General features: G+C 45.1%; 3 protein-coding genes and 1 non-coding gene across 7 annotated transcripts; 3 read left to right on the top strand and 1 right to left on the bottom strand.

Annotated features, from left to right (window-relative positions):
- Window positions 1-533: 533 nt before the first annotated feature.
- On the top strand, window positions 534-3,618 carry rpl24 (ribosomal protein L24). The gene is made up of 6 exons (XM_076159077.1): window positions 534-602; window positions 728-803; window positions 1,095-1,205; window positions 2,043-2,179; window positions 2,353-2,416; window positions 3,490-3,618. Exons 1-6 carry the CDS (start codon window positions 598-600, stop codon window positions 3,571-3,573), a joined length of 477 nt encoding a protein of 158 aa, XP_076015192.1. The 5' UTR covers window positions 534-597; the 3' UTR covers window positions 3,574-3,618.
- Window positions 1,390-1,570, top strand: LOC143007778 (small nucleolar RNA SNORA23). Its single transcript, XR_012964518.1, has one exon. It is a non-coding gene; the product is annotated as a small nucleolar RNA SNORA23 (small nucleolar RNA).
- An 858-nt stretch (window positions 3,619-4,476) lies between the features above and the next one.
- Window positions 4,477-8,323, bottom strand: mpc2b (mitochondrial pyruvate carrier 2b). Its single transcript, XM_076159078.1, has 5 exons — window positions 7,956-8,323; window positions 6,529-6,569; window positions 6,331-6,415; window positions 5,864-5,975; window positions 4,477-5,428 (listed from the first exon to the last, which is right to left on the bottom strand). The coding sequence occupies exons 1-5, from the start codon at window positions 8,047-8,049 to the stop codon at window positions 5,377-5,379; spliced, it is 384 nt and encodes a 127-aa protein (XP_076015193.1). The 5' UTR covers window positions 8,050-8,323; the 3' UTR covers window positions 4,477-5,376.
- Window positions 8,324-9,360: 1,037 nt separating this feature from the next.
- Window positions 9,361-25,454, top strand: dcaf6 (ddb1 and cul4 associated factor 6). Of its 4 annotated transcripts, XM_076159095.1 has the most exons (21): window positions 9,361-9,774; window positions 11,904-11,965; window positions 14,924-15,016; window positions 15,112-15,297; window positions 15,371-15,484; window positions 16,383-16,518; window positions 16,609-16,820; window positions 18,094-18,187; window positions 18,694-18,813; window positions 18,935-19,297; window positions 19,688-19,933; window positions 21,291-21,350; window positions 21,756-21,954; window positions 22,136-22,245; window positions 22,349-22,691; window positions 22,850-22,879; window positions 23,638-23,776; window positions 23,880-24,036; window positions 24,117-24,205; window positions 24,294-24,399; window positions 24,950-25,454. In XM_076159095.1, exons 1-21 carry the CDS (start codon window positions 9,687-9,689, stop codon window positions 25,000-25,002), a joined length of 3,000 nt encoding a protein of 999 aa, XP_076015210.1. In that variant the 5' UTR covers window positions 9,361-9,686; the 3' UTR covers window positions 25,003-25,454. The 4 variants fall into 4 exon arrangements, with proteins under 4 accessions (XP_076015210.1, XP_076015212.1, XP_076015211.1 ...); XM_076159097.1 differs by lacking the exon at window positions 19,688-19,933 and having other exon boundaries at window positions 9,362-9,774; XM_076159096.1 differs by lacking the exon at window positions 22,850-22,879 and having other exon boundaries at window positions 9,362-9,774.
- Window positions 25,455-25,496: the final 42 nt, after the last annotated feature.

Below are 25,496 nucleotides of genomic sequence, written 5' to 3'. Positions count from 1 at the left end.
TTCTGCGTGGTTAATGTCTCTTCTCTTTGCTCATAATAATAAAGGTCCAGTGCTCTCGTATGAAAATGTAGTTGGCACTTACTATTCGTGATTAATGGCTTGACTTTGGTCTTCTAAAATACCGTATAAAAAATACCTGTGTGACGCGATATTCATAGGACTACAAACGTCATACCGTCAAGCTCGTCGGTTGCTGCCGCGCGCTAATGTTGTTGGTTACAGCCCGTTTAAGGCGGGAGAGAAACCAGGGAAAACAATAAGTGGCACAGAATTGTTAAATTATATTATTTAATTGCAATTCGGTTAATTGTTCCACGTATTGATCCCATTACAAGCGTTTAAAGAACGAAAACATTATTTGTCTTTATTATTTTTCGCCTGTGTGGCAACCGTTGCCTAGTAATTACGGACCAAAATATTATATTGTTTGAGATATTTGTTACAAATATAATGTTTATGCATGGTTACCTATAAAATGTTAATAAAGAAGGAATTAAGTGAAATTTATATTTAGCGATTTTTAAGCAGGGTACGTGTCATCAACAGTTTCCGCTTCCGTCATCTTCCTTTCCGGTTTTGTGCCCTCTCGTAGCCAACATGAAGTGAGTTTACGGAGTATAATCTAATGCCATCGCAACATTTAAACAACTTTTTGTGTGTAACATTCCTATAATGTGTGAACTATGTCCTTGTTCTTGTAGTCACGATGTACATTTTGTGTTCCCAGGGTCGAGTTGTGCAGTTTCAGCGGGTATAAGATATACCCCGGCCATGGCCGCCGATACGCCAGGATAGACGGAAAGGTAACGCTAATGCTCGGGTCTTACATCGACTCTTTCTACGTTGTCGTTTGGGTACATTCGTGAAGTCAAACATATTAAACCCCGCATGTGTTAAAGTTTGAAATTGGTGCCTGTTTCATGGTAGTAAACACACTCTCGTCGCAGGCCTTACCGGTACCCGATGTAACGAGCTAACGTTAGCTACCCACAATGCTAAGGCCCAGGCACAATCTTCTTTGAATGTTAAATATGTGTTTGTGTGGTTAATGTGTGTCGTGTTCGTCGTCTAATGGACTCTTCCGTGTTTATCAGGTGTTCCAGTTCCTGAACGCCAAGTGTGAGTCTGCCTTCCTGGCCAAGAGAAACCCTAGACAGATCAACTGGACTGTGCTGTACAGACGCAAGCACAAGAAGGGCCAGTCTGTAAGTAACACACATCACCATGTCAATACAACTGTCACATGGCTCTCAAACTTAAGTCATTTTGTGTTAGACTTAAACTTAACATGTGGCATTGCTGTCAATCGATATGTCACATAAGAAGGCATTCATTGATCCCAATCGAGACCTGACTTCTTGAACAGTTGGAATAGGTAGTTTGGCTGCTGGTGGCTGGTGTGCATGGTGTCAGTCTGTGTTATGTGCTGTTGTCGGGCTGCGTCTTGCAGACTGTGCAGCAGTGCTCACTCCACACTTGCAGCCATAGAGAAACTGGAGATCATAGTACTGGCCCGTGATGTCTTTATTGACTTCTTACCATTGGTCAGCCTCCAAAGACTCCGACACACTACCCACAACGTCAACAGCTATACTGTAGATTTACACCTATTTCAACAATTCAAAAGTGCCATTTCACTGCCAAAATAGACTTAATTCCGTGGTATGGGTTAGGGATCGAGGGTCTCATCAGCCAAAAAGATGTAATATTTACTTGTATCTTACCATCTGAAGACTTATTGGATAATGCTCAAACCAACACAGTAACATGTTTGGATGTGTTCTCAAGATTTTGAAATAAGTAGTTGGAGTTGTCTTTCAGCAGTGAATAATGTACCTTGATTACAGCTCTCACTTACTTAACCAAAGCTGTCCGGAAGATTTTCTTTGAATTTCCTATGTCAAAGGTTTCCCTTTTTGTTTGAGGAATTCTGCCTGAACTCCTTGGACATTGAGTCTTTAAATTCTTTATTAGGCTATGTAAATGAATTGAGGTTTTCGTGATTTTCATCACATTGGTGTCTTCATACTTGGTTGTGACAGGAAGAGGTGACCAAGAAGCGTACCCGTCGTGCAGTGAAGTTCCAGAGGGCCATTACTGGGGCCTCCTTGGCTGAGATCATGGCCAAGAGGAACCAGAAGCCCGAGGTCCGCAAGGCCCAGAGGGAGCAGGCCATCAGGTAATGTCAGAACAGATATGCGCACACATTAAACATTCTCCAAAACAAAATATGAAGAGTGAACCTTCATGCAAAAATGTAACTTCCACAAGTGATAAACTCCACATTGGATCAGTTGGGCCTGTCTGTAGGACTTATTGTGCATTGAACTCATTGCTTTTGCTCTTTTTCAGGGCTGCCAAGGAGGCCAAGAAGGCGAAGCAGGCAGCCAAGAAGCCAGCTGCACCCAGTGCAAAGGTAAGTTCCCCCCCATTTGTGAAAAAGAGTTAGGGTTTAGGGACATATTTCACTCGGTTGTGTTGGATGTTTGGGTCTTAAACGTGTCTTTGTTCTGTAGTGTATTACCATTCTCATAAACTGGGGCTAAACATGGAAAGAGGGATTTTCAGTCAATATCCCCAATATGGATCATCTTAACACAATTTAGAACTGTGCACATTGTCCTGAAGAGGGTTTTCAGATCCTTTGCCATGGCAGTATAAATTGATCTATGGTGTAGCTGTGATGGACACCTTCCTAAAACACCTGGAAAGGCTTTGCAATATCCCTCAGCTGGCAGTACATGCCGGGTAGAAACAAGTCCTGAAGTCAAAGTACATGAGCTTTTAAGGCAGGAGTGTCTCCTGGCACTGTTGCTTCAGCACCACTGAAGAGTTCAGGGGCTTCCATCAGTCTCAAAGTGAAGTTTGGTTCAGGATTTGAAGTTTGTGGCATCACAGTTGCAGTGATTATGAGGACAAGTTATTGTGCAAGCTATTGTACATTGCTGGTTAGTAAGTGGCATTGTGATGCAGAATAAGAGCTCTGAATAATGCACCCTGACTAACCACCAGTGGTGATGGCAGGACCTGCCACAGGGACAAATGTAGAGCGGCTTGGTGGAAGCAAAAAAAAAAAAACGCTTTAAAGATTCCAGACCGGATGACACAAGCTTCTTCATCACCTGTGATTTGAATTCGTTGGTTATGCTCAGGAAACACGAATAAATGAATGAAATGCATTTGTGTGAACTGTAGCTATGAAATTGCGGCCTTATTACTTGAAATGAGTAAAAGTCGGCGGGTTAGACACCACACAGTATATAACAGGTGGATCAGCAGGTTGGGAGCATTGAAGGCATCTTCTAAATGACTGGTGTAGTTGAGGAATGCAGACATGTTTATTAACAGTAACAGTTGTGTCCAGTCTGAGGCATCTAACATGTTTGGTCCGCATCCAGCCCTGTATGCTTCAGTCGAAAGCCTTTAGGGTCAGACTTGTGTATGAAATGGCAGCTATATTGATCTTTGTGTCCCTTTTGTGTCTTTCAGGCTGCTTCTACCAAGACTGCACAGAAACCCAAAATCGCCAAGCCCATGAAGATCAGCGCACCTCGTGTTGGTGGAAAACGCTAAAGCTGACTCATTCTGTTTGTGAATAAAGTTTTGTGGTTAACCATAGTTTGTGACTTTGTTGGGTAATGTGTTGTGTAAACTAATTCTCAGGTCAACCTGTCCGAGCCCTGGAGCTGGACTAATGACCTCATTTACAAGGGGGTCCTGGTCAGGATGAGCAGCAGAAAGTCTCATTAAGATGAAAACACAGCAGAAACTAAATTTAAAGAACAGAGACCATCAAACTGACTACGCTTGTAGAAAAAAATGGCACCAGGTAAAATGGTAACCTAAAGTCCTTAAACGCATCGAAACACCAGGCGAGACCAATTTCCAGTGAAACGACTTCTGGCTAATTTCATTTAGAGGGAGCAGCACATTTAAGTTCTTTTTCCTGCTTTATGTGCTTAAGGGACGAACCACAAGAACAAATCCTGACAGCGAGTAATATTCACCACAATGTTTTGGTTAAAGTTTGGTTTTGCATTTGTGAAACTGATTTCTGTATAATTAAAATTGATTATTTTCGGAGTGCCTTTGCCTCAAAGTCAGTGTATGAAGTTATTCCTGTGTTGGACGCTCCATATGCTGAACTCTGGTTGTCTGGCATTTGAATATGAACCTCAGAACAATGTGGTCAGACTCGTCCTTGAAGCGACTTATGTTCAGCTGGTGTTGTGGAAAGTGGCTTTATTGGGCTCATCAAATGTCCCAGCCCACTGCATGGACGGATTAAGCTGAATGTGCAGTACCGCCTATAAACAGAGGGGGGAGTTCCAGTTCCAGTCTGACACTCCACACCATCCAACAGGCCCATCTGAGCTGACCTCTGCAACACCTTCAGACCAGAATGAGCTCAACATTGGTGGCTGCATTTATTTTGCTAAGGAACCCTGTTACATAATAACTGCAAACTCTTACTAGTTAAAATCAAATGTGAACAATTTATTAGCATTGCACAGCCATTACATAGCCACAGAACCATGTTAATCAACCCTAAATCATTAAATACTCAGCAGGTCAGAAGAAACATAAAAGGAATGATGCCAAATGTTAAAATTACGAGGGAAATTATGACTAAACACACACACGCTGCCACGAAACACCTTTCAGTTAATAAGGCATTTAACAGCAAGGATTTAAAACTATGTAAGCCTTCAGCATTCCAGTCCCAGTGTTTGCTCATACGCTCTTTAGTAACAAAAAAAGCAAAAGTTAAAGATGTGGAGCACGTGTGAGATAAAACAAACTGCATCTCTCCAAGCTCTGGATTTCAAAAGAAAAAACGGCTATGAATATGATTTGTTCTGTCTTTGATTGTTAACAGTCTTTTAAATGAAGGAATCGTTACATGGCGCCATGACCAGCTACATTTGAATTAAAGTTAAATTAAATTCAAGTACTGAAAATGAAATATTATGAAAGTTCTAAGCTTCATTTAACATTCGTTCAAATGAGTTTATTATTGCATGAGGTACTGATTACCACAGTAAAACTTGATATAAACCATGGACTTAAATATTCAACAGTGATAAAAAGTTAAAGGACAAGTAGAACTTTACTTGTGCGTTGTTGATGACGACCGTCGAGTGCTCGCTGACTACAGTTAAAATGTTCTTACACCCTGAGGAAATACAAAACTTAGGGAGAAGTGCACGTTTCCAACAGGGCGAACAGGCTTTCTGTGGTAAATAATGGTTATGGCATGGGTGCTATGGAGAGGACATGGGTGGGGGGCAGGTGATGCGCCCGGGGGTAGGGGGTGAAGTCTCCCTTTCAGTCCACTGGAGTGGAGGGTTGGCAGGACGGACAGACGGACGGCGCTCAGGACTCGGCTGGAGCCTCCTTTGCCAATGCCTTCATATCTTGGTCATGCCTGTTAGGGAATTAAAGAAGACCTGAAATTGTCCATTGATTCCTACATTTATTTTAACATCATTCTCTTAAAATCGAGTCCTCCCTCCTGCGTTATCACATGCAAACTGACTGACGCAACAAACAAAACACAACACTGTTTCCTCGATAAACAAATGCGATGAAGTTAAAGCTGCAGGACGTCAGATTTGTCTTTCAAATATTAAACTGATATATTATTCATTCACCACAGCACAGAGCTCGTCTGCTGCAGTGCACTTGGTTAAACAGCAAAGTCTGTCCATGCTTTCTTATCCATAACGAGGGAGGAATGTGTGGTTAATGTCAAGCTACTGTGCATTTATCTATTATTATTACACGTAGAGATAAGACAAACACCTGACTGGTAAAGGTCACAGAATCTTTGGAGAAAGTGAGAACATATACACACACACACCTCCAAATTCTGTAGAGCTGGGAGGATCCTGCACAGCCAAGGAAGAAGTTGACAGCAAAGAGGTTCCAGTTTTTGGGGATAATGACCAGAGAATATCTGGACCAGATCAGCCCTGTTGGAGGAATGGAAACAGGACGAGTGAGGGTTATGCACATAATACTAAACCAACAACTTAGCATCAGAACAGAGTCTAGGTTCTGTAATGTAATGACTGCCAGATTAGATTTGTTTGAAGACATAATGTAAGAGCATCAGACGACCTTTGCCACAGATCGATGGCTTTGTCACAACACTGGACTGACAATCATTAATAAGATCAGGAGAGAGAACTCAATTCATCTACTTCAACGATACACAGCTTAATCTTTTTAACAGAACATCATGAGATTATGTTTTGTGCATTTATGTACATCTGGAACATCAAGGTGCTTCAGTGAACAGGTGAAGCTGCTGAGCTCGGGCCTCACCTGTGGCAGTGAGCACAGCGGACTGGGAAGTGCTGAGTTTATCTGCTGGTCGAGTCATATCAGCCAAGCCTGCACCAACCAGACCCTGGAGAGAGACGGGATGAGACAAGATGAGACGATTCAGTCCACTCGTGCCACAAACAGGACACGTGAATGTAATCTGACTCATACAGGTGCGATGGTGTGAAATGCACTCACCCATTTAAACACCGGGGCCCAGAAGAAAACAGTTTTTGGACCTTAAAAGGAAAAAGGGAAGAGGTCATATCTGTGAGCTACTGTGTGTTATAATCTGTTTCCCTGTAATATCTAATATACATGACATGCTAATCTAGGAGAGAACAGATTAGACATCATATCACACAGACAAGTGTGAGTGTCTGCGTGTTTGGTTGATATACGTGTTTGGACACAGAACCAGATGACATTTACCTAAAACTTTTATTAACTTAATGAACTGGAACCTGTACCTAAGCCGTCAGTCTGGTATGTCTACAATCAACCTCCCCGTATGTGCCGGCAATGCTGCAGGCAAAACACGGGGGAAAGGCTTTGACGAACGAGGCAACGTCAACCAATCGCGTCTGAGGGAGTTGCTTTCTATCCCAACCCACACACACGCAATCAGGAAGTTGTCCTTGACTTCCTGAGCTCCTTTACCTTTGCACAAACACAAACCCAGCTGTGATGACGGACTCATTCACCTCAGCTAAACAGTTAATGTGAGTGAATGTGTGCAAGGTCAAGTGACTGCAGCAGCTACACCTGTTTACAGATTAGAGCTCTAAGGATTTGCAAGCTTTTCTCCATTCCATATCACTTTTATTTCAAATGGGCCTGTGTGGTGTTTGCAGCGGTTCTCATGTTATCGGAAACACTGTTGGTGTCCGTCTCCAGCTGCGTCCATCTTGCGGACTGACACAGGTTTAACAAACACAATGAGACGGTTGTGCAAGAAAGATACGCTGTATCAAATGCGCTTGTTTATGGGGGAAACCTTTGAACTGTTTGTCTAAACTCTAAGCCACAGTAAAGCCAAATGCAGCTTTTGGTTTTAGGAAACAGACACAAATCATCTCCTCCACATAAAGAGTTACAGCGGGCACAGAGATCTGATTGTGTTCTCTCAGCAGATTAGTCTCCATGTCTACAGATTACAGTCTGGACTGTCTGCCCACAACATAGAAGCAACAAACGACTGACTTAATTATGCTGAGAAACTGCAATATGATTCAAAATATGAGGTCTTAGAGCTAAAAACTCAATCTAAACAGGGTTTGATTAATCTGAGCACATGTGTTTGATAAATGCATGTGCTTATACGTTTTGGGTATAGAGAAATTGCAGTTTAATCTCAATTTCATAGATTCCACATACAAAGTAAACATTTCCTGTAACTGTTGTGCTCTAAATGCAAGTCTATTCCAGGTTTAAGTGCTCTGGCCGGTGTCATCTGACACACATCAGGTGACACCGTGCAGGGTTTGAAAGTATTTTGAATTATAATGATATTTAACACCTGTTTGACCATTTAAATGACGTAATAAGCATACAACATTTCTCAAGCACCGACCCACGTCACCCGCTAACGACGACGCCGGATACTAAACTCAGATCTGAATTACCTGCTGGGTGGTTGTACATGGGTCTCAGCTTGGCCGGCAGCGCGTGCTCGACCCGGTTCAGAATCCTGTGGTAGGACGCTCTCAGTGCAGCCATGATGACAGAGGTTCAGACCCTAAACTGAAGTCGAAGCTCAGTTAGCTCGCTAACCGGTTACCTTCCCAATGGACGGTAAGAATCAACCAAAACTGAGTCGAGAAACGAATAAAGTGATGGAAGATAAGTGTCGAAGAGGAGATGACGCCGCCCTCCTGTCGACCTTCCCATCAGCTAAACAACCGTACTAAGGCTGCCTGTCGGTCACTAGCTTCTGCTTTTGGTACCGCACTGACCGAGGGGACGAGGTGACTTTCCGCACAATGCAACCTACCGCACCAGAGGGCGGGATCATACAAGGCTAAGCTCTGATTGGTCTGCCGGATCAGGACGCTCACCATGATTGGTTTAGATGGACGCGTCGCATTTGTTGCCTTGCGTATTCAACGTGGGCGGAGAGTGACAAGACGGGGATAGTAGAAATGTTTACTAATGAGTAGACATTTGCACAAACATGTGCATGAACAAAAACACGGAGAAGGGCTGATAACTGTTGTTTCTATGCGGTAACACAACAAACAGCTTTATTTCCTTCTACACGCTGGTGCTCGTCCTGGAAACTATCCTGCTGTCCTGACAGTCCAATCACCGCTGACCTACTTAAATGGTGCAGTCTGTGGTTAAAATGTAAACAAACCTGTCACGCCACCGCCAACAAAACAATATCATGCACGAACACATCTAGGCATCATTGTCAACCTAAACAAGACAGCAAGATAATTAAAGGTTTCATTAGAACAGACTATTCAATGATGTAAATGACTTCAGTTGAAATGTACAAAAATAAAGGATTGACACTTTAAAGCTAGAACATTCTTTCTGCCATAATGTACTATTATTGATATTGTACTGGGTCAGGGAGGGATTATTAAGCAGCTCATCATATTTGAAGATTAAGATCTATTCCACTTAAACTTCATTTAATAGACTCAGAATACACACTTATAATGTTAATGGCCTCATTCCATTTCAGTGAGCCACTACTTATTGGAATGCAGCTATAATGTATATGAAATGAAATGTGACGAAAGGAAATTAAAAACATGTTCATCCCAAAGTGGAAAGCTTCATTGCATTGTGAGGTCAAGTCTTGTATAAAATAACAATGAATAATAATAAATGAATCAAACTATCAATATGAAAAAGGTGAGATAGAATAATAATAATAATAATAATAATAATAATAATAATAAAGTAGTGAAGTAAATAAATAGATGAGCATCACCAGACGTTTGTTCTACGCCGGTATTTACCGCTGTTCCGCCAGCTCTCCGCGGTTATACAAATCAAGCGCTCCCTTAAACATCCCGTCCAACTCGCGATTTCTCGCGTTGTTTGGACACAAGCAGCGTCCGTTCGTTTACGCTGCCTGAAAACAAACCAAGCTAGGGCTAGCGAGGCGGACAGCAGAGAGGTAACAACCCACGGAACAGCCCACAACAGGGACGCGGAGAAAGAGTGGAGGACCGTGAAGGGAGCGCAGCACCGACGCTCACTGCGGTGCGAGCCCGAGCCAGAGAGAGAGAGCTCCCCCTCCTCTGGGACTGAAACCAATGGCGAAACAGAAACAGCGACAGATAACCAAGAGGAAACCATTAGCTTAGTTCCAATGTTATTGTTAATTAAAGCTGGCCACCATGTCTTGCTCTGGAAACCTGGTATGGGATGTAAATAAACGCCTCATTGGATACAATGAACCTTACGCCATCCGGACCAACTATTTAGGTAAGAAACAAACAGCTGGCTGCGTGTTGACAGCAGGTGAGGTGAAGATGAAGGTACAGGGCTCGTATGAAGGTTGAGGCTAACGCGGCTCCACCAGCTGCAGCCTCGCATCTACTGACAGCTTCACTTCACCCAAACACCCAAACACAACCCTCCGCTACGTGTTTACCTCTTTTATTTTTGTTTATATGCGTAAATAATTCAGACATGTGAACTCTTGTGTTCTGGTGAAATGCCATCATACGCACTAGACGAGCCGCTGATCCCCACAATGCAGCACTTTGTAGGGTCAATTGGAAAATTATATAAATATGCAGAGCGAATATACGTACGTCTATAAATTGAAACATACAACAAAGATGATAATTAAAATATAATGACAATAATAAAAAATAGTCATAGACGTAATGGTGCATGATGCGCTCTTCCTCATGTCCTGATTAATTAAAGAATTTGAGTCGGGAGAGTGATTTGTAACACCTGATTAATTAATAATGGTGGCAGTAGCTCCCTGTTCGATTATTGGGATACCAAGTATTTATTATTTACATTTTATTTGTATTTAAAATAAGAGGTTTGTATGTTTTAATGTCTAATTCATGACAGGATACAGTCCTGGTGCTTTGTAGACCACTGATATACAAATAGAGCGCTTAAATGATGAATCCAATAGTGTCCCGACAGAAAATGAATCGACAACAATCAATGTGAGTATTTACTGATGTTATTGTCACTGATCGATTGTTTTTCTCTTTGCTTGATTCGCTCAAATCAGCAATATGTACACAATATGTCATCCCCAGCAGAACAGATGATGCAAACACATCAAAAGGAAACTTGTCACCACAGTGTAATGTCATATTTATCAGTCTGTCTCAGCCCTTCATAGGAGAGAGTTATCTGCAGCCTGTGTGAACATGTTAAGCTATCCTAACTGTGCCATGTGGTTTAACAGGATTGATTGTTTTTGTTTTGTTTTCTCTCGATCACATATCAGCCTTTTGATGAAGCCTAACTAGGGCGCCTTAGCTCGTCTGTGTATTCTTGCAGGGATCGTCCTTATCAGTGAGAGAGATTCTGTTCAGAGCATACTCTTTGCTTTCATGCCTGTCTGTCAGTGCACCGCTTGTGTGTGTGTGTGTGTGTGTGTGTGTGTGAGGAGGACGCCTTGGAACGACATCACAGTGCAGTATAAACAGAAAAGGCAGCAATGCAGCCGCACCGCTAGACAGAGAGGTTTGCACGGCATCGCCTGTGACGAGAGCCTGTCGAGCTGGTGGACACCTGACAGTGCTTGAATGAAGATTTTATAAGCCCACTGAGGAGCGGCCCGTGCCACAGAGATTGAGTCAGCGCTGCATTTAGCTGGGATGTAGTTATAGCTGTTATTGTGTAGCTGGCAGAGGATCCACAAAGTGATCTGTGGGTCACACCTCATCCATATTGTATTTATAGCTCAAGTAAGGGTCGGGGGGCGGGGATGGAGGGGGGGGGAACAACTTGAGATTAACGTGGAATTCAAACCGACACTTCCGTCAGTAAAGCTTCTGTCTTTTCCAAGCCTGTCTCACTGCCTCAGTCTCTGGGTAAAGGATGAGGAAGATGGCATGCTGATGAAGAAATAGCATTATACACAGTCAGTCAGTCTACATGCCAAATCATTCATGTTGACCAAATGATTCTTGTCCTTCCTTGTGTTATTGGGAGGTTTAGGATTCCTAGTAAAGCCAGAACACCAAGAATGATGTCATCCTTTTGAAAGTATTTCTCTGAAAATCTTCTGAATATTGTTCAAACTCTTGGTGCTTTATGTAAGAACGAGGCCCCGAAAGAGAACATCTACCCTGCACATCATTATTTCAGAGGAACCTGTTGTTGTTATTGTCTTGTATCATTATTGGGCAGGTGCTTTGGAAGCTTTGCCCGGATAAATAATACATCACAAGTTACGGAAACACTGAAGTGCTTAATGTGACATTTTACCTCACTCTGCACTCACATCGCACTCAACTTAATGTGTACGGGGTTAGATAGATAGAATAAAAGGAAGAATATGGGCTTTCCTGCAGTAGAGCAGGTAGATCAGATATGACATCACTTTAACATGTTCTGCCATTGTGTCGTTACAGGAAGAAGAGAGTTTGTCCAGAGGCTTAAACTTGAAGCAACACTGAATGTACACGACGGCTGTGTAAGTGACCCGCAACATGTTTTTGCCTGTGTGTGTATCTTCCCTCTTCACAGTGTAACGGAACACGTCACATCTGTGTCTGTCAGACCGTGTGTGTGTGTGTGTGTGTGTGTGTGTGTGTGTGTGTGTGTGTGTGTGTGTGTGTGTGTGTGTGTGTGTGTGTGTGTGTGTGTGTGTGTGTGTGTGTGTGTGTGTGTGTGTGTGTTTTTGTGTGTGTTTTTGTGTGTGTGTGTGTGAGAGAGTGAGAGAAGTCTCGGTTCCTGACAGAGCAGGTCTTTGGCCTCGGGGCCTGGCAGCTGATGTCTGTGAGGAAACCTGAGGCTAACATTAAAGCCACAGCCTCTGTCACTCTATCGCGCCGGCCGTCATGCTGTCCAGAACCAAAACAGACTCCAGAAAAACACCTAGACCCCGTTAGTCTGAGCTCAGGCTGAGTGAGGAACCTTGCACTGCTCAGAAACCAGTAGGATTCTATTATTCTGGCTCAACATAATGGATTCTTACAGGCAGCAAAGTCATTTAATTTGTGCTGAAACAATCAATAAATATTTCCATGGAAATGAATTAGCGACAGTCTGGATTGTCGATTAATTATTTAAGTAAGTTATCAAGTAAAAATGTCAAACCTGAAAATAAGCAATTTGCAGAGGACAAAGATTTGAATAAATAACGTTTTTTTGTCCCTTTCCAGGTAAAATTGCCAAATGTCCTTGAGTCACTTTAGAGGCTTTGCAGCTTTTCTCTATTTCCTTATCATTGTAGATTGAATCCTTCCGATCATTTTCGTTCAGATAAAAGATGTCTGGAAATGTTTTCATTCAAAACGCTGTCTCGCCTCTGTAAAGGTCTGAGCCTTAAACGCGTCCTCCAAAACTTTCTGACCCAGTTCAGACCGCTCGCCCGTTTTGATACGAACAGGAAGTGATAGAAGAAGATCCGCCCTGTGAAGCAACCAACCGCTCGCGTAGAAGAATCCTCAGAGCTGTTGGCACACACACACACATACACACACACACGTTGTTCTCACATCTCGGAGGCCACAATAGATGCAAAAAGACAATTAGTTCTAAGTGGTAGGAGAGAAAAAAGGTTTGCGTGTTCGGGTTATTGTCGGCGAACCTGTGGAGGGCTGAGACTTTAGCTGTCTGACGGGCGTGAGGGTCGGTATCCTCGTGTGTGTCTCCAAAGGACTCTAATACTGTAAATACACTGTGTTTACTTAGGATCCGTTCCACTAGAGATCAAGGATGCTGGACACTTGACCCTCTAGAATGTGCAGTTATACAGCTCAACCACTTACAAAACGGGACTGGATGATTGGATCCCCTGTGTTCACGTTCGCTGGTTCTGTAAACACACGCATGTTGCTGCGTCTCATGCTGCATTCAAGTAACATTTATTTATCTCAGCCACTTATTTGGTTGTTTAGAGGCTGCTTAGATAGTTTGCTTAACTAAATTCGGCCACTTCTTTGTTTAGTGCGTGTCAGTTGCAGTAGATCTTTGAAAACAGTGATTTGTGTGTTAAATGAGGCAGTTGTGTGTCTCTTAATGAGATTGTACAGTGTGTGTCTTTGAGTGGAAGAGTGCTGCTTGCATGATACTCTACATTTAGATCCCCTCTACCCCCCTCCCTGCTCTAAACCTCCCTGTCACTGCCAATTAATCTTTAATTACACCTGAGACACAGAGAGACGGATTTACCTCCCAGTCAACCACAGGATCTAATTCATTTTTAACGAGAGCCCAACCAATACTGGATTTTCAGATGCTGATGGGTTCACACAGGAGCCAAACAGAAAAACAATCAGGCAAATCAGCGTTTATCTTGTTTTTCTATTTGGCGCATAATGTGACAGAGGATTTTGGCAAGGAGCCCGTATGCCTCCTGCAATCTGTGCCATCTTAAATCTCAAGTTTGATGAATGTCAAGCTGTGTAATGACATGGTAGTGTGGCAACAGGCGAAATTGGGAGGTTTTGATTGGAAATTTCGGACATTTTTGTCACCACTCGAATGCCCCAAAGTCACTTGTTAGCGGATGTCTCCTGCTAGACAACTATTTGGGATTGAGGACCAAAGATTTCATCACAATACCCTCAGTTTAATCTGCGACAGCACAAAATGAAGCAGCCAGTGTGAATCATTATTACACACTGAGGTAGAATATGCAGCCTAACATTGCAGCACCGACCCAAATGTTCTGATTTTAACCCTGTTTCAGACGATGAAATATATTTGATTCCTGAGTCTGTGAGAGTCTGTGAGATGGTAAAGAGATGAGAACAGATGATGGTTTATGTGGAGCTCTGTCTGTGAGGAAGACTTTGCTGGAGAGAGGCTGTAGAGTCGTGCTGAAGAGCTGCATGTAGTCGCTACATACAATAGATCCAACTCCCAAAGTGTAAGAGGGTTTGAAGCAGATGATGAGGATGATGATGATGATTCGTGGATCCTTACAGTGTTGTTCTGTTCTCTTCTTCTGCTCCACTGACGGAGAATGTATTCGCTTGACTACAGAGAGATGTAATGAAAGTGATTTGCAGTTTTATTTAGGTTGGATCCAAATGTTACGACTTGGAATGTTCTTGACTATCGACCAAAGTGTCACTTAACTAAAGTACCTGCAGTGCTCTCTGTGTGTGTGTGTGTGTGTGTGTGTGTGTGTGTGTGTGTGTGTGTGTGTGTGTGTGTGTGTGTGTGTGTGTGTGTGTGTGTGTGTGTGTGTGTGTGTGTGTGTGTGTGTGTGTGTGTGTGTGTGTGTGTGTGTGTGTGTGTGTGTGTGTGTGTGTGTGTGTGTGTGAATTCTCCAAGCAATTTCGGTAAAACCTTTTTACTGTTTGGATCATTTCATAATAATACATCACTGTTTTCCCAGGCTGATATCAGTTGTGTTATGTAGCACAAAATTCACAATAAATGAATTTATAGACTTAATCAGGCTCTTTTATCCCCGCAGGTCAACACTATATCCTGGAATGAGACAGGAGAATACCTTCTGTCAGGTTCAGATGATACTTTTCTGGTTATCACCAACCCATACAACAAAAAGGTGTGAAGATGATCTGTGTTATGTTCTTTACTTAGAGAGGTCAACCCTCCAAGAGTCCACACCTGAGTTACCAGTGATCTCATCTCTGTCCACAGGTGAAAAAGTCGATACGTTCAGGCCACCGGGCGAATATCTTCAGTGCTAAGTTCATGCCCCACACCAATGACCAGGAGATCATATCCTGCTCCGGTGATGGCATCATCTACTACACACACACCGAGAAGAGCGCTGAGTTTAACAGACAGAATCAGTTCACCTGCCATTATGGGACAGCTTATGAGGTGAGGAACTGCAGCCACATTTGTTTCACTGAGTTAGGATTGTCTGGATGTCTCACATTTTCTGTTTTGCCAGATTATGACGGTACCAAATGACCCCTACACGTTCCTGTCATGCGGGGAAGACGGCACAGTACGGTGGTTTGACCTCCGTATGAAGACGAGCTGCACTAAAGAAGACTGTAAAGATGTATGTTGACAGTTCTTGGCTCATTTAAATATTCACTCTTTACCATTGAGAACTCCTGCACACCTTCATCTTACAGGCCAAAGTTTATAAATGCATTACACTCGCATACATATAAAAAAATGATTGAATCCAATTGACAAATGATTTGATAAAAAAACACGCCAACTTTTTTTAGAATTTTTTTATGTATTTAATTTTTTTTAAATTTTATTTATATTTTATTTAATTTATATTTTTTAAAATTTTTATTTTATTTAATTTAATTTTATGACTGACTTAACTGACCTGACTTTCTCAATGAGTCTGTAGTTGTGCCCTGTGTCCCTGCACACAGAAGGAGACACGCTCCTTGGCCTGATGCCACACTGCATTAGTGGGAGCTGAGTGGGTGACTGCTGTGTGTGTGTGTGTGTGTGTGTGTGTGTGTGTGTGTGGTACACCCCCCACTCCTCCACCCCTCTGGGTTATGTTGCGTCGTCTCACATTTCATGCTTGAGTTCAGTATCCATGACCTCAAGGCTGTTAGAATAGTTTCACCAAACAGCTTCGCCTCCTTTTATTAAGTTTCCTACGGCCTGGAAGTGTCGCGAGTGGATGACCGGATTTTCTTACCTATGTCTGCTTAAACTACATATCAGTGATCCAGACATGCAAAAGGAAACCTGCAGTGCCTAAATGTTTTATATATTAAATGTTTCAGTTTATTTCTGTTTTATCTTAACCTGTGAGCCTCAACATCCCTGCAGGTGTCCGCACCAATAGCTCCTGTTGCATTATCCAAATGTTACCTCCTCTGGCCCTCGTCCTGAATAAGCCTTGTTGGCCCGAGAAATGTTTAAAAGACTTCACATGGTGGATTTCTTCCCCCTTCATCTTGTTGTGTTTGCTTTGATTCCAGGACATCCTCATAAACTGTCGAAGAGCAGCAACGTCAATATCCATTTCTCCGCTGATGCCCTACTACCTGGCCGTGGGCTGCTCTGACAGCTCCGTACGCATCTATGACAGACGCATGCTGGGAACCAGAGCTACAGGTAAAACCACGCGCCTTCCTGTCACTTCTAACAGATCAAACATTTGCCGAATATCTCACCGTGGCTTTGAATCCTTTCCTGGCACCTCAGGTAACTACATGGGCCGCGGGACGACAGGCATGTGCGTGCGGTTCGTTCCCGCCCACCTGTCCAACAAGTCGTGCCGGGTGACCTCTCTCTGCTACAGCGAGGACGGTCAGGAGGTGCTCGTCAGTTACTCCTCCGATTACATCTACCTGTTCGATCCCAGAGACGACCAAGCCCGAGAGCTCAAGGGTCCATCTGAGGAGAGGAGGGAGGAGGTGAGCCATTAGAAGTTTCACAAAAAGGGTTTATTGGAATGCTGTTACATCTAATAAACTGATAACTGCGCAAAACAAACACTAGGCAAACAAACGGAAAGGAGCAGATCTTGTCATGGCCGTCTGCTTCTCTAAGTGCACTGCAGACCTCGCCGCTAAATTTGTGCCTGCTGTTGCACTGCAGTAAGTGGAGCAAATAACCCGGAAAGTCAAGACAAGGAGAGAGGGAGAGAGGAGAGAAGCACCGTGCATTCATCAAAAGAAGAAAAGCCTAATGCAACAATTGGCTAATGATCCACAGAAAGAGTGGAATGTTTCCCAAGTGAAGGTGATAGAGATAAAACGCAGGGATGAAGGGTATCGTGGTGAAGTATGTTCAGTATTGCTACGGTCTAATATGTGTTTATGTTGTCTTGTAACTTCAGTTTACAACGACTGAACACCATATGTGGACTGTCGGGTTGTATCCTCTGGTGTTTAGGTTTCGTCTCGGGTCGCAGAGAAAGTTTTGGAACGCTAAGGAATGAAACTTCAGATGAACTGGAAATCGTCTAAATCCATATGTTGATTTAGATTCCGTGGGTTGGGGGGTTTGAGGGGGTTGGGGGGGTTAAGGGTTGTGGGGTCTCACGTGGGACTAAATGTGCTGGATCATGGTGCCAGTGTTTGAAAGCCCCCTGTGCCTACATCCAGCCGCCACACACATTCCTTTCCAAATACAGCAACAGCAATGCAGGCAGCGCTCCAACAACCTTAAAAATAGTCCCGACTCAGGTGGGGGGGGTTTGGCCAGAGAAAGGCTCATTACCCCCCTCTACATTTCCTCCACCTGTAACCCCATTCACTCTGCTCCTATCCCTTTCAGTCATGTGCGCCCCCCCACTCTCCTTTTTTTATCCGATTCCTCCGCTAATCTCTTCAGCCTCCTCTCTTTTTCCAGTTCATGTCCAGACCTGATGACATTTCCCTGAGTAAAGCGCTTGACTGCTACCCCCCCCACACACACACACCCAAGACCCCTTGTTCTATTTCTGGCTCTGGGCCCTGTTGTCCTGTGGAGAGACGCAGGGAATGGAAAGCAAAGACAAACTTAGTTGGGCAACTAGAGGCAATCGGAGCAGTGACAGAAACATGAAGTGTTTCACTTTGGCCGCAGAGCTATTTTTGACCATGCTGACAAACCGCTAACCCCTCTGTGTGTGTGTGTGTGTGTGTGTGTGTGTGTGTGTGTGTGTGTGTGTGTGTGTGTGTGTGTGTGTGTGTTTTTCCATAGCTGAGGCAGCCCCCGGTGAAGCGCCTGCGTCTGAGGGGTGACTGGTCTGACACCGGACCCCGAGCTCGCCCTGAGAGCGAACGAGAGAGGGATGGTAAGAGCACAACGGTTATTCAAACAGCTGGTGAACATGAACACACACTGAGCCCTCACTACACACCACAGCTCCTTCACTTCACACACTGAATCCGTATGTGGTGGAATGAACCCTCATGTCGTTCTTCGCCTCCAAGGCTGAGAAATCCCCTAAATTGTGTTATTATAAGTTAAAAACTAATTATTTAAACTCGTATGTATCAGAATACACACAGAGCTAAACAGTCCTGCTGATTGGCTGGGATGATGATGATGATGATGATGGTGATGATGGTGTGATGATGATGATGATGATGATGATGATGATGATGATGACGACGATGACGGTGAGTGGAGATATTTGTCCTTTGGTAATGTTAGTATCAGAGTTGAGTTGTGGCTCTAGCACCATCTATTGGCCAAAGTCTATGCCATCACATTGTGCAGGCGCTGTCCCGACCCCTCTTGGTGAAGTGAGGAAGGGCGTGAAAACACTTTTTGAACCTTTTATGCTCTCTGTTCCAGGAGAGCAGAGCCCCAATGTGTCTCTGATGCAGAGGATGTCAGACATGTTGTCCCGTTGGTTCGAGGAGGCCAGCGAAGCTCGGAACAGCAGAGGAACCCGGCCTCAGACGCCACCCAGAGGTGAGGCTTCAGCCGGGCCTCAGTCAAACAGCTTTCTGAGCAGTGCCTTAATGTGTGATGAAGACTACGTACGCACTTTTCAATCAGCGACCCTGACAAAGCTTTCAACCCTCCCTTCCAGGAACACCTCAGCGTCCAGAGGCGGCGGCGGTGTCGTCGTCGAGCGCTGCCGGTGCCTCTGCAGCCGCCCCGGAGCCCGGCGCCCCCGCCAGGCCCATGGAGACGGAAACAGAGGTACCGGCCAGCCTCGCCTCACCCACCCCCGTGCCCAAGTCCACGTCCTCCTCCTCCTCAGGGTCGTCGACGGCAGTCACCGCGCCTCCTCCCTCCGCCTCCTCGTCAGTGGAGAGCTCGGCGCCTCCTTCCTCCTCCTCCCCCCTCACCTCCTCCTCCCCGGACTCGGAGCAGAGGAGCCAGGCAGACAGTTCGGGGACGCCCACCCCCACACCCACGCCTACGTCCGCCTCAGATCGGCCGCCGTCAGGTAGGTGTTTACACCCAGTCGCACAGCGGTGATCCGAATGTTAATTGCTGTGTAGATTTTACACAAAAGTAAGTGAGCGTCCTCTTCCCTTTGTTTAGTTTAGAAAGTAGAGAGTTAACTTGGCCTACCCCAGTGTGTGTGTGTGTGTGTGTGTACACATGTTGTGCGTTTGTGTGAGTGTGTTAGAGCCACTCCACTCAAGCAGCAGCCTCACCTCACCTGTTTGTTTCCTCTCATGTATCCTTTTCCTTGTCATTTGCCTGACCCCCCCCTCCCTCTCTCTCTCTCCCCCTCTCCCTCCCTCCCCCCTTTTCTCTCCCTCCATTCCTCCCTCCTGGTCTTCTAATCATGCACCCACTCTCTCTCTCCACCTCTGCCTCTCTTTGTTAGAGTACGGTCCTCATCGGCTCCCCATAAGTTTAGTGTGTAGGCGTTTGCAGAGGTTACTCCGCCTGGCCGACCCCCCAGGACTGGGTCCACGAGCGGCCCGTCCTCCTCCTTCTTCTTCTTCTTCCTCTCCCCCTCCTCCTCCTTCTTCATCTACCGCAGCCCGTGAGAGACAGTCACAAAGAGCTGCTCCTCCTCCTCCTCCTCCTACTGCTGCTGCTGCTGCTGCTGAGACACGACCCCGGACAGGTTACCTTCCCTCTCCCGACCCCCCAGCATCCTTTTCCATACGGGCTGCTTGCTGCTTGGTCCGTCCCCCCTCCCCCCCTTTACCACCTCACCCCCGCCCCTCTCCCTCTATGTAGACAAGGCAAACACCTTAGCACAGAGAAGGTCGCATTCCAAAGAGACCCAGTTCTTCTAGAAACAGACACTTAACACCGCAGCTGTCTTTCTTCCCCTTTCACAAAAGAAGTTAACCTCGGTCACCTTCCCTCTGTGTGCTCCGCCCCTCACACCTCCTGCAAACTGTGCGATAACAGCAATCAGCACGTCACACACGTTTGATGCATGTCAGGTTGTGTAAGGAGTTCCTGGTTCATTTTTAGCACTACGATAAGGAACGAGTCTTAATCTGTCATCTGTTCGCGCTAGTTTGTAAATTTGGGTCGTAACAGTCAAAATATGACTTCTGAAAATGAAAACAAGAAAAACTAAATAAACAAAAGTGACATGAAGCTTGATTGCTATGATCCAGAATGTAGAGTAAAAATAGAACTTTAAACTTAAAATGGAGGTCATCTGTTTTTGTTTTTGCAAAGCGATGCTTCACGTCTCGACCGGTTTCATCCAGACCGTTACATGTTCCTCGCACAGTCTGTAGGAGCCTCAAACTCCCCAAATGCTCTCATTTCATCTCTCTCCACTTGTTGCTTGAGTGTTCAGACGGCGGGCGAGGCTCTGTCCTGCTGCAGAGGCGGCAAACAGAGCGGTTGCCTTGGTGAGAGTGTGACAGGTGTGTGCAATTATGGCTCGTTAAGGATGTGTAAGGAAGACGCAGGATTAAATGAATGTCTACAGTAAAAAAATAGAACAACACAACAACAACATAACTTAGTGAGGTGTGAGTGAACATCTTTGTATCTAAATCAATTTTAAAGGTTTGTTTAGGCGTGTTTTGTTCTGGGATCCATAGACGTCCATTCAAACGCCTACAGACCTCCAGGCTGCTGCAGCTCATGGAAACAATGTCATTGACCTAGTTTGCCCTTTAAGGACCTGAAAATTGAACTTGAAGGACATTTATGACATCATAGGCCTTTGCTTCCATTAAAGGTTTGTGAGATCCTGGTTTGACTGCTGATTGAACTGTTTCCAAGTGCGTCTGCAGCATGTGTGAACATTTTCGCTCTTGTTTTAATCCAAATTGACTAATCTGTGACCACACAAAGCCTTTTGTTCGGCTGATCTGACAGCTTCTCCTGCTTGGCCTTGGATCTTTCTTAACGTGACACTGACCTTTAACCCGGTACACTTTGCTGCCTGTGTGAGCCGCCTGCTCCCGACCTCTCTGGCCGATGTTCAGTCCGTCTCATTTGTGTTCCAGATTCTCCTTCCTCTGTGGTAAACAAACAGCTGGGATCCATGAGTCTTGATGAAGAGCACGGTGCGTCTTCTTCCCGCTCTGCTCGTTGCTTTGTCTTTGTCACCCTCTCATGCGCACACAACACACACACACACACACACACACACACACACACACACACACACACACACATACATTATCTCTCTGTAGTCTGTCTTCATTTGTTCGCTTGCTTGTGCTTAGTCTCTGTCCACACCTTTACATCTCTTCCATCCTCGTGTGTGTCTGTGTGTGTCTGTGTATGTGTGTGTGCAGCATAACCATGGTGATGAACACGGGCGTCCATAGATAAAGTCCAACAGTCTTGCTTTGGGAGTTCCAGCTCATGATCACTGTGGTCTGCTCGCTCTCATCTTCATCAGATTTAGTGGCTTCAGTGTTTCAGTCTGTCTTTGCTTGGTTTGTCTCCTTCTCTTCTGCTGTCAGGAGGCGCAGACGTTGTGGCTTCAGCTCCTGTCGAAGCTGCGCCTGTGCCAACCGCCGTGTCAGCAGCACTGAGCGGCGGCAGCTCTTCTACCACGGCCGGCACCAGCCGACCCAGTACAGCAGAGCCGGTCCTCAGCCTCCACTACAGCTCAGAGGGAACCACAACCAGCACCATCAAGCTGGACTTCACAGACGAGTGGTGAGACAAATGTCCACGGAATGTCTTTGCTTAAATCATGCCGACAATTCATTCTTTTAATATTCATTGTTCATCCACTCAGTATGCTGTGATGTGTTTGCTTATGAACAGTTGTAGTAGTAGGATAGGATATATTTACTATAGTGTCAACATCATCCCTACTCTTCTGCCTCCTCTACAGGAGCAGCAGGCCGTCCGGCTCAAGGAGCAACGGGGGACCCAAAGCATCAGAGGCTGCAGCTGTGCAGGCCAGGGAGACGCTGCCGTCAGCCAGCACAGCGTCAGGGCAAGGTGACAAACACATCCTGAACCAGCACAGGAAGTGCAAAGTAAACATTGTAATGTGTAACAACAAAGCGTCTCTGTGTGTGTTTGTGTTTGTGTGTGTAACCAGCTCCCTCTGAGCTGCCAGAGAAGCAGAGTGGGTCGAGCAGCTGCACAGAGCCGCCGTGCGAGGCCTCCTGCTCCGGCAGCTCGGCGACCCCGGCCCCGGCTGAGGGCTCCTCAGAGGGCGGCGCCGTGGCCTCCTCACCCCTACAGAGGAGTCAACCTGAGGGGATGGAGGACACGTCGAGCTGTAGGAGGGAGGAACCCACGGGGGAGGAGAGCCAGAGCCAGAGCCAGAGCCAGAGCCAGAGTCAGAGTCAGCCTGCACGGGGGAACCAGGACTCCGACGACAGCGACGACGATCCCATCCTCATCCCAGCGTCCAGGTTCCGGGGCGTGCAGGGGCAGAGGTATGACATCTGATCCTCCTAGATTAGATGAGTCCAGAGTGAGAGAGAGCAGCTCATGTATTAGGCACAGATGAAGTGGGTGGGTATTCTGATCTGTGTTTGTTATTTTGTGATGCCTTGCCATTGACTGTTTTATACACGTATATATTTAATTCCAGAGGATCTGCAGTAGGAGATAGAATGATCAGGTAAAGTCTTAAAGCAACTAAAGCATCTAACCTGTGAGGTGTGTGACACGCTGCAGAGCATTCCAGCCCCAGTGTTAGAGTATTAGAAGTATAGTTTCTGTCTTAAGTTTGGCTGTTTCACTCACAAAATAGAGGCCGCTCAGAGTGCATACCTCCGCCAAGGCCCAGCAGGCCTCTGATTTTACTCCTTTACTTTGAGGAGGCCAGACTTTCACTGTCATCTTAGAATGCTTTGTTAAACTACAGAGATGCCAGCATTTCACAATTGTCATCAAACAGTATCTGCAAAGGTTCACTGAAATCTATCCCTGACTTTATAAGACATCCTGCTAACAAACGATGACCTCCTTGGCGGATGTAATTACTAATACACACGTCTAACACAGTACCTTGCATGAGTACTGACACCACGAGCAGTGTGAGCAGTTGAAAACAGAAATCTTCCACGTGAAGAATGAACACGTCTGCATGAAAGATCGAACATTAAATTAAACATCTCTGCAAGTGGTTGAAGTCATTTAATCTCTTGCATCTGCTATTGAAAACACATGAACCAGTGTGTGTTTGATTGAGTTCAGCAACACTGCTGTCACGTGGTCAATGGACAAGGCTATCAGGAGGAGGAGTCTGAGGAGGAGGAGGAGGTGGAATCCAGCATGAGGCTCATATGCAGCATTTCAGCATGGCATTCAGTGTGTGTGTGTGCATGTGTGTGTGTGAGTGTTTAATATTTACATGTGTTGGCCTGTTCTCGTCAGGCGTTCAGCGGCGGCTCGTATCCAGGAGCTGTTCCGCAGGAGGAAAGAAAGACGAGAGATGGAAGAGAGCGAGACTCAGAACATCAGGAGACCCTCGGTCAAAATGGTCTACAAGGGCCACCGCAACTCCAGGACAATGGTGCCCCTCAAACCAGTCACACAACTCATGAGTCACACACCAGCACCGCCTCTGATCAGCCCCAGGCTCTAACCTCAAGGTGTTTGTGTGTCTCCATCTGCAGATTAAAGAGTCGTGCTTCTGGGGCAACAACTTTGTGATGAGCGGCTCAGACTGCGGTCACATCTTCGTCTGGGACAGACACACGGCCGAGCACCTCATGCTGCTGGAAGCCGACAACCACGTGGTCAACTGCCTGCAGCCACACCCCTACGACCCCAGTAAGACATCCTCTTCTTCCTCTTCTTCTTCCTCTTCTTCTCTAAAGTTTACTGACAGCTGTTCCTCTGCTCTGTTTCAGTTCTTGCCTCATCAGGGATCGACTACGATATCAAGATTTGGTCGCCTCTCGAACAGTCGCCATCGTTTAACAGAGTCCTCGCCAATGAGGTATGAGACTACATTCTGGAGTTATGCTATCGGAAATACTCAACCTCCAATGTTTCTGTGTCAATTTTTACTTTTCTCCTCTTTTCAGGTCATAACTCGGAATGAACTGATGCTCGAAGAAACTAGGAACACAATCACAGTCCCGGCGTCTTTCATGCTCAGAATGCTGGCTTCCCTCAATCACATCCGATCAGGTACACACACACACACACACACACACACATTTGAACTTATCCTTTGTACAAGAACACATACACAGCATTTCTGGGATTCATCTTGATGTTTGTAGTGGACAAAGTGTCATCCAACTCTGTCTCGCCCTCCACCAGTCGACCTTTGTCTACGTTTGGTCGCCGAGATGTTTTTGCCTACAAGTTTCAGGGCAAACTTAACTGCATCTCTCCTCCTCTCATGCCCTCTTTGGGTTTGTTTCCATTATACGGTTTATAGACACGTTTAATGAACTTAACTTGAGGGATTCTATTTCCGATAAACTGATTTTTTAATTTGTTATCCATCCTTCATCTCTACCTGATGAATTTTAATGGGGTTATTTACTTGGTCTAATCACTAATGGACTAGAATGCATCAAGAAGTCATGAATCAGGCATTTTCGCATTTTGTTTGAAGGCCCCCAGATACACAAAAATGTAAGAAAGAAAAAAGCAATTATTGATGAGTGAGACCTCATCTTCCTCTTCCCAAACTCTCCTCCCCCCCCCCTAAAATCTCTTTCTCTCGTAGATCAAGTGGAAGGCGATCGCTCCGAAGGCTCAGGCCAGGAAAACGATGACTAGCAAGCGTCCAGATAAAAGTATTTTAAAGCAAACTGTTTTGTTTTGGTGTAAAGCACTTGAAATCCTGAGATTTGTACAAGTATACTGTAGAATACTTCCTTTTGGAAATTAGTGTCATTTCTAGCCCTCCCTGTTTTTTAAGATGAATTTCTTACTGATGTTTTTGTGTGAGGTTCAAACACGTGTGTGTGAATGCAAAGAGCAAGGAAGCGGGTTGATACTGTACGCAGCGTTCTGTGTGTATACAGTGAGGACAAATGTGACGGCTGGTGTGCAAGGATGTTAAGTGCAATATTATTTTGTTAGGAGAAAATGAGCTTTGTTCAGTGTTAGCGTGTGACGGTGTGAGTTTGTAGCACAAAGCGGAGACATGCAAGTATTTATGTACTGCACCAGCGGTCGCGCATGTTAACATGGAGTTTAAGTACAACATACTTGGAGGATGCTTTAATTTTGTTGTCGAAAAACAAAAAAAACGAAACAAACGTGTGGAT

This window comes from Genypterus blacodes, unplaced genomic scaffold (genome assembly GCF_046128005.1).
Source record: "Genypterus blacodes isolate CSIRO-AG114 ecotype Tasmania unplaced genomic scaffold, CSIRO-AGI_Gbla_v1 ptg000093l_1, whole genome shotgun sequence".
Lineage (NCBI taxonomy): Eukaryota > Metazoa > Chordata > Actinopteri > Ophidiiformes > Ophidiidae > Genypterus > Genypterus blacodes.
The sequence above is the reverse complement of the archived record's forward strand: the minus strand, read 5'-3'. Positions and strand labels throughout refer to the sequence as shown.